The sequence below is a fragment of the Pichia membranifaciens genome (assembly GCF_001661235.1).
Source record: "Pichia membranifaciens NRRL Y-2026 unplaced genomic scaffold PICMEscaffold_1, whole genome shotgun sequence".
NCBI classification, from domain to species: Eukaryota; Fungi; Ascomycota; class Pichiomycetes; order Pichiales; family Pichiaceae; genus Pichia; species Pichia membranifaciens.
The window spans coordinates 428,450-436,506 of NW_017566982.1; the positions used below are offsets into that span (position 1 = coordinate 428,450).

Genomic DNA, 8,057 nt, shown 5'->3' on the forward strand with positions numbered 1-8,057 from the left:
TTACACGTATAATAGAATTAAACAGGCCGATGATATAAAGTGGTAATATTATATGATAGCAATAAAACAAGGCAAGAAGCTGTATAAAAAAGGCCAATGGATGTTATGGTAAGTAATGCTTCATTTTTTTTTGATGATCAATTATCTAATTTTCGTACTTATTCATAAATTTTTCGTGGAACTTAGCCCAATCATCTATCCATTCAGTGCCTGGAGCTAAGAAAGTTGTTCTTAGATGCCAAGTACCTGGGACTTGACCAAAACCGCTTCCTGGAACGGTACAAATACCAGTGTTCTCCAAAAGTTGAGCACAGTAGAACTCATCAGGAGCCATTCCAGCTTGTGCAGCTGCAGTCTTTGCCTTTTCAGATAGAGTGAGTTGTGGGAAACAGTACATAGCACCCGCAGGTTCTTGACAAGAGACACCCTTCATCTTATTGAAGGCCAGGTAAAGCTTGTGTGATCTTTCTTTTAAAGCGTTGAAGATGCCCAGTTTTTCTGACCGGAAAGGTCCATGTGAAGGGTGAGACTCATGTGGAGGATTGACCATTAATGAAACTAAAGCTTGACCGATAACAGGAGGGCAAAGAGAGATAGATGCCAATTTCAAAATTTGTGCGAGAACTGACTCTTGAAAGCCAATAAGTTCCATGTATCCACCTCTTTGGCCACACTCACCTATCATACCCTTAGAAGTGGAATGAAGGGATGCAAGTTGCACATCAGCGTACTTAACTGAGTCAATTTTTTGCAGGTCTCTTAAAACTTTCTTCACTGAAACAAATTCTCCTTCGTACACATTTTCCTGATAAACCTCATCTGCAATAATTACAAGACCGTGCTCAGCTGCAACGTTAATTATTTCAGCAATTCCTTCTGCGGTTAAAATAGAACCTGTTGGGTTACCAGGATTGATCAAAACAATGGATCTTGGCTTGACACCGTCCTCTTTAGCTTTAGCAATAACCTTCTGAATTTCTGAGGCAGAAACAGACCATTTTTCTTCCTCATTCAAGTAGTATGGCAAGACAGTTGCGTTGTTTAGAGCTAATGATGCTGTGTATAGAGGATACTGCGGAATTGGAATCAAAAAACCTGTTTCTGGACCGTTGGACAATAGGCTCAACAAGTAGTTAACAGCGGAAGATGCACCAGCAGTTAGGTAGATGTCTTCAGGGTTTGCAGGATGATCATCTCTGTCCTCGATGTATCTTGCAACGGTTTTTCTGAAGTAAAGGACACCCTTAGAGTGGGAATAAGCACCAACAGAAACCAAATTTTCCATGATCTCGTTAGCTCTGTCAATAGCATCATGTGGGAAAATCTGAGTCACGTTTTCATTCTTGAGAAGATCTGGGTATTCGATCAACGCTAACACTTGTCTGTAGAAGGTGATTGGCTTTTGGTCGAGCTGTTGCGGGTTACCGATATTAGCTGCAATGATCTTGTCGAAAGGAAGGGCATCTGGGTCGCTCTGAAGAGTGTCCTTCAACTGCTCGGCCATAGTAGGGATTTTGCCACGGACAGCATATTTGGCAATTAAGGCGTGTGGGTTCAATTCTCTGTCTACCAAAGGTGAGGCAGGCTTGAAATTAGCCTTGGCGATCTCTGCTAGCGTGGAGTGGGACATTTTTGACAGTTTAACAAAGGGGTGACGGAAGGGTAACATAGATAGTATACACAGGCAACGCAGTTGTACTTTTGGAATTACCCTGAAAGAGTAAAGGCAGTCGTATTTAAGCGGAAACGGTTTGGGTAAGTTGGCACGATACCGTGAAAAAACTGAAGAACTCTTGTCCTGCAGCTCCAAGCAGGCCGCTCAACTCCACCTCGAGTTTTCTCGTCTCTCACTCTCTCTGTCTGCCGGCGATGATTCATAGTGTGCGGCTTTCTCCAGATTTGCATTTTTTTATTAGCCGTTAGCGGTTGGGAGCTTTTATTTTCTCGCGAGAGCGGCCGGTGCGGGAGTTGCCGTTTCGGGAAGTCCGACGAGAAGAAGTGTTGAGGGCCGGTGGGGAAGTCCCGACGGCTTTGACAGATTTTGACATGTTTCCACGAGCCTGAGTAGGATCTATATAGTTACACCGTCTATCTAGGAGTAAAGCGGTGAGAAGGGGGCCGTGGAAGGAGGCGGTGGAGGGGGTGGCTTTTTTGGGCGCCCTGATTCCGAGTTCACAGTGGCTGTGCTGCCTATGCTGTCGATGGAGAGAACAGAGATTGTTCGGTCGTTTTTTCTAATGCCATGAATCATAGGATCGCTGTTGTTACCTATGCCTTGACCGTAATACCTATTAACCTCTGGATCGCTGAAAGTGGGAATAGAGCCCTTGCGATAGCGGACAGCACGGGAAGGGGGAGGCGGCGGTGGTGTCGCTGCTCCTGGAAGAAGCGGTGGCGGAGTAGGTGAGCCGCTGCAGCTGCCGCTGCCGCTGCCAGTTAGTTCGGGTGCCGCACTGGCAGCATCAAATGATGCATGCCTGCCATTCCTACGCTCAGCTGGGGGTGGAGGTGCCGGCTTGGGTTGCGGGATACAGTTGAGATCGTTCGCAGAAACATTCCGGCTACGAAGGTACGGTCTTGAGGGGGGTGGGGGTGGGGGTGCAGCTATTGATGACGACGTTCCTACCGCAACGTAGGACAATGGTTCTGATCCAGAAGGAAGAGGTGACAAAGGAGACTGTTTTTTGTGTACTGTGATCCGTGGAGGAGGAGGCGGGGGTGTTCCACTTCCTCCTGCGAGTCTGCTGCCCTTGGTATTGTTATTAGCAACTCCATTGGTATGGCTGTCTGCATTACGCGAGCCGCCAATGTGGCTGCTGCTGAGGTTGAGGTGGTCAAGAAAAGGTATTTTGCCACTTTCTAAATGCAGGGTATGGGCAACTTTATGCGGCGATATGATATGATGGCCAGTCGGGGATCGTGTGACCTGTTGTATGATATGGGATTCAAAGTTAAGGAGCTTGGCTGCTGGGGACAAGAGAATATGGGTTTCGTGACCTATTTTGTGGATACGGTCCTTGGTGGTCAAGTCCGGACAAGAGCCATACCGTCCTCTATCACTGTCAGGCTGGATTTGCAGTTTTGACATTGCCGGCAACGTCTCTGCAGAATTTTGGAAGCTTTGGAAAAAGCGACAATCAATGCATCTTTTAGCAAGTATTTTGGTTTTGTCAGAGGCATCATCTGAAGAGTGCGTATATTTCAACACTTCTACTAGCTCATCCCTTTTGTAGCTATTGTTTTTAAGGTCAGTCTCGGTCAAAATGCAGTATAGGACTCTTAAATAAATATTCACCAAATACTCAGCTTTACCAATCTGTAGATTGAAGAGTTGACGGATTATAATGTCAACTATGACCTTGAGGTCATTCAGATATACCATGCTGTTGGTTGCGGGATTCGAAAACACAGTGTATAGAAACTTCAACATTAAGATTTGATCAACTCTATCCATTTCTCTATTAAAGTTCAAGATGAGAATTTCGTTGAAAACCTGGAAGTACTGTACCTTTTCAATCATTGCCTCTACAATCAAATTAGTATTCTCTTCATATTTGACCTTCAATCCACACTGAAACATGTATTGCTCGTTAAGAACTAGTAATAGTCTGAACTTCAAAAAATTCACCTCATCCTCATCTCTGGCTTGAACTTTCAAATTGTGGAAGAGAGAAATTATATCACTCTGCTGGAAGACCTTCAATTCATCAGAAAAATTGTAATTTTTGCAAAGCTCAAACATCAAAGACATGTAGTTTTTGTAGCTGTTTCCGAACATGTCAGTCCCATCTTGTACAGCCTCGGAAATGGCAATATAATTTTTCAAGACCTTGCATAATGTAGTAAACCCGCTATATTCTTTCAAAGTTTCCAAAAGCTCTTTTTTGTAATGGACATAATGTTTATAAAAAATCCAGCCAATAATTTTAATGAATTTTTCATTGGTATCTATAGCGTCATTGACCTCATCTTTGACGGTATCGTCAAGAGCATTAACATTGAGATTTAAATTGTGCAAATTTAAGTCAACAGAATATATCAACAATGACAACATTTTTCTTATACAAAATTCAACATGTGTCTGATAATATTTGAAGTTCATTAAGTATTCTGCAACTGCATCAAAAAAGGTGTCCTCCCCAACTTGGGCAATTAACGTATTGCAATATTTCGCCACAAGTGTGATAAAGCTGACCAACAAGGTATTTATCTCATCCTCTGTGCAAATCTCAAGATTGTAGTTTTCAGAATTTGTACCATCGTTATCAAATTTATCCTCTTTCTGTTCTTTGTGATCATCTGAAGAAGTATCATCGGTAATAGTCTTTTCTATGTATTTATTCTTGAAATGCTTTGTGAAATATAACTTTGTATCTGTGTCATAAAAAACCTTAGTATATAATAAATCATCCGTCAGTTCCCAAAACTTTTCTGGGGTAATATCATCTCCCTCCAACTGAAGTTCAATTGAGTCTTTACTACTCATTTTAACTGAAGTACTTTTAGTTCATATACTGTTCTGTATACTCTAGTTGAAAAAATCGAAATGGCAATTGGTTGTAAACAGTCGAAAAGTGGAAAAATGCAAGAAGGAATTGACTCGTGTCCCAAATAATCCTGCTGTTTGAATTTAAAGATCAAGGAGTTCAAAAAGAAAGAAGGAAAATGACAGGTATAACCACTATGCTTGTTGACTCGAAAAAAAATGGATCAAGGAGAGGACTTACACAACAAAATAGTCGCGTGCTACCTGACCTGTAGCTGCAGTTCTTGCTAAAGTTGCTGTTAAACCGATCTGCCCCAGGAATATTGCTTTGCAGAGTATATTTCAAAAAGTACACCACCGAACATCCCACCTTCATCATGCAACCTTTCCGCAAACATGTAATGCGTGGTTGGTAGCACGAGAGTTATTACGTCAGCTGCTTTTGCATAATTCTTAAGAGAGAAGACTACAAAACCTGCTTCCTACAGAGCCTTAATGAACCGTCAAATTTGAAAAGGTAATAGAGACACCAAGTTCCGTTTAGTATAACTAGTAGGTTGTATCTGGCAGTCCTTTAATTTGCCGGACAATTAGTACGGATCTATGAAATGTATTTTACATATAACAATTCCGGGGAAGAACATGCTCTAGGCCTCAAAGTTCTTTGAAGTGAGACACTTTACAATGTAGGATTTAAAGTGTACACACTACAACAAAAAGAGAAGAGAAGAATCCTGCTTTTTACACTATCAACTTATCCCGATTGCTTTTTCATGGAGGATAGATATCGATCAATTTTGAAGAATAGACTGCCTATCTAATGGCCCTCGCTAAACCTCTCAAAAAGTTATCTTCGCCTTCCCTAAGTTTCATACGTCAGGTGGACTGGCTGCGTAGGAAAGGTGGCGTAACGTTACAGTAGTCATACACCAGCATACTCAATTGAAAGACAATGCAACAGGGATTAGTCGAAGTATGATTTCCTTTTTTTTATATCATTTTTGTTACGCCAAACCATGATATTAACATAATTTGATCAGATCTACCAATCCGAGCAAGATGCCGAACGGGCCACTCATAATGGGGATTATGCTTCAGCGGTTCATCATCATAACAATGCCGTCACAAAGCTCAACATGCTAGTAACAAGACTGTTGCAGCGTAACGTTCAAGACGAATTTGGTGTCGTAGATTCACTAGTTGTTTTGAAGAACCAGATAGCATCTCGCATGAGCCAGTTGCAAACATTAATTGCTACGGAACAAGCTAAGCAAGTAAGAAACTCTACAAATGCTACAGGAAAGTTGAAAGCGGCTACACCCGCATCAAACGGTAAAGATCTATTGCTAAAACAAACATCAGGCTCTCCCTCGCCGGGGCCTGTACTATCTACCCTCGAAAACACATCCCTTCAGCTGTTTAACTCTTCACTAGCTGAAATAGAAACGTCTTTGCTCAAAAACTTGAATATCAAGATGAGTGATATTCCCAGCAATTCAAGGTCATATAAAGTACCCATGATAAATAAATCACAAATCAATCAAATTGAGCATTCTTTACAGTTGCTCAACTTCAAAGGATCGGATGACTTGAAACTACGAAATGAATATTTAACCAAGTTGAACATGTTTTACTATAGTGAGATGCTGGCTCAGCAAGAAGTCATCAAAGATGTAGTTTCCGTTGTAAAAGATCTCGAATCAGGCATGGAAAATAATCCTAGGTGGACAAAAGTAAACCAGATAAATGACGAATCTGTGCTTACTATGGTAGGAGAGTTACAGCAGCGTATCTCTGACCTAGAAAGAGAAAAGGTTCACATGGAGAATGAAATTGTGAAATTGAAAGAAAGATGGAATAACTTGGTTGAAGGTGCTCGTCGACGCAAAGAGCAAGAGAAAGAGTTATACATTAGCCGAACTGACATATCCCCCGTTAATATGGACCATAATAACTACAGCGACAAGCCCAATTACAATGAATGATTGATTGTAACCTGATTATTTTCACGAGGCTTATGTTTATAATAAAATTTTGAGTAGAATCTTTACTTAACTTTTTTTTGGGATCAAGATCAATTTACTGCATTAGTTTTAATTTATAAAACAAGGACATTAAGCAGTCAAGATTAATGTGAATCAGTCGACTGATATTCAGTTCGTAGAAGCATGAATCATTTCTTCTTTGTTGATTAAATGCTCGACTGTTTCTATGCTTTCCAGTAGTTTATCGATGCTTCCACTCCAATCGTTCAGCAACTCATTCTCAGTCTTTGGCTTTATGAAGTTGACAACTTTGAAAGGCCTGTTAATTTTTGCAAACAAATCACCTTTGTTAACCAAATCAATTATGAAGCCTTCGGTTTCTAGTTGATTCAACTCCAATAAATGACATAACCTCTCCAATTTGATACTAGAGTAATAGATGGAGATCACTCTCAAGTTGAGTTCAGTCACCCTTTTTTTCAAATCTTTGAGATGTAGTTTGCCCTTCTCGGTATTCTCGTCAAAAATGTTTTCATACAAGAGCTTAGCAACAATTACTTCCTCAAACTTCTTCCAGCTGATCAACTCCTTTGTTGTAAACACTTTGACTAATTCCTGCTCTACTGGCAACTTTGACAAGTTCTTATCTACTGCAACTCTTGATATAAGATCATTTTGAGAGTTAGAATACGGAGTTAAGACTATGTATGCGGCAACCTGTTTCAAGTACTTAATCGCGTTTTTCAAATCACCTTGTATTTTCGGAATGTTATATATATTCAGATTGTATTTGACTATGTTTTCATAATCATCTTCAAAAAGTGCAATCTCTGTAATCAATTGATAGTATCTCAACTTAAGATCAGCAAACTTTTCTAAAGTCCTAATTAAAATCTTTCTTGATAGAATTTTAGAGAACTGAAAGTCGCCCTTCAAATTGTTCAACTTCATCTGGTCAAGAATGAACTCAATTTTGTCCTCTATATCCATGGAAGCATATGTCTCAACTTGCAACTCTGATAAAACCTCGCACGCTTTATCTAAATCATGCTTCTCATTCAATAGAATATCACTCAAAATCTTTGTAACTCTTGCTCTCTCAATTTCTACAAAAATCTTGTTTTCAGTCACTATTCTGATTGTTTCAATTATTTTCATTTTTGTATCAAGGTCCTTAATTGCGTTCAAATTTTTGATGACTTCCTGTATCAAAGTTTGGATAGATTCTTTTAATTGACCATGCTTCTTTGATAGCAGGGTGATTTGTTCATTTAACAACTCCCAGTCCTTGGCGTAAACCAAGAGATCGGTAAGTTTCACCATAATCCTTTTCGAAGAAACTCCATCAGAGGCTTGTCTTGTTTGTTTCTCCAACAAAAGAAGCTTGTCCAAGGCACTTTTATAGTCTGTCTTGATCAACTCGTCAATTTGGGTGAACTGTTCATTCAATGTTTCGGTATAATCTCTTTGCGGCTTTTGAAATGGATCGCTCGACATGTTTCCGTTGAATGCTTATTGTATCCTTAAAAAGAGCAACCTTATAACAACAGGGAGTCGTTTGAACCCTTTTGTTTCTAGTTCATGCT

At 40.2% G+C, this 8,057-nt stretch overlaps 4 protein-coding genes across 4 annotated transcripts; 1 reads left to right on the top strand and 3 right to left on the bottom strand.

Annotated features, from left to right (window-relative positions):
- Positions 1-145: 145 nt before the first annotated feature.
- On the bottom strand, positions 146-1,630 carry PICMEDRAFT_56764 (hypothetical protein; the record flags this gene model as incomplete). Its single annotated transcript, XM_019163197.1, has 1 exon — positions 146-1,630. One exon carries the CDS (start codon positions 1,628-1,630, stop codon positions 146-148), a length of 1,485 nt encoding a protein of 494 aa, XP_019019624.1.
- Positions 1,631-2,268: 638 nt separating this feature from the next.
- On the bottom strand, positions 2,269-4,486 carry PICMEDRAFT_70142 (hypothetical protein; the record flags this gene model as incomplete). Its single annotated transcript, XM_019163569.1, has 2 exons — positions 2,269-2,306; positions 2,728-4,486. 2 exons carry the CDS (start codon positions 4,484-4,486, stop codon positions 2,269-2,271), a joined length of 1,797 nt encoding a protein of 598 aa, XP_019019625.1.
- A 1,136-nt stretch (positions 4,487-5,622) lies between these two features.
- Positions 5,623-6,471, top strand: PICMEDRAFT_70143 (hypothetical protein; the record flags this gene model as incomplete). Its single annotated transcript, XM_019163570.1, has 1 exon — positions 5,623-6,471. The coding sequence occupies one exon, from the start codon at positions 5,623-5,625 to the stop codon at positions 6,469-6,471; it is 849 nt and encodes a 282-aa protein (XP_019019626.1).
- PICMEDRAFT_14073 (hypothetical protein) lies at positions 6,241-8,030 on the bottom strand. Its single transcript, XM_019160210.1, has one exon. The coding sequence runs from the start codon at positions 7,966-7,968 to the stop codon at positions 6,640-6,642; it is 1,329 nt and encodes a 442-aa protein (XP_019019627.1). The 5' UTR covers positions 7,969-8,030; the 3' UTR covers positions 6,241-6,639.
- Positions 8,031-8,057: the final 27 nt, after the last annotated feature.

Excerpts from the sequence above, each read along its gene's own strand:
- PICMEDRAFT_14073 (XM_019160210.1), bottom strand. The coding sequence starts at position 7,968 with ATGTCGAGCGATCCATTTCAAAAGCCGCAAAGAGATTATACCGAAACA.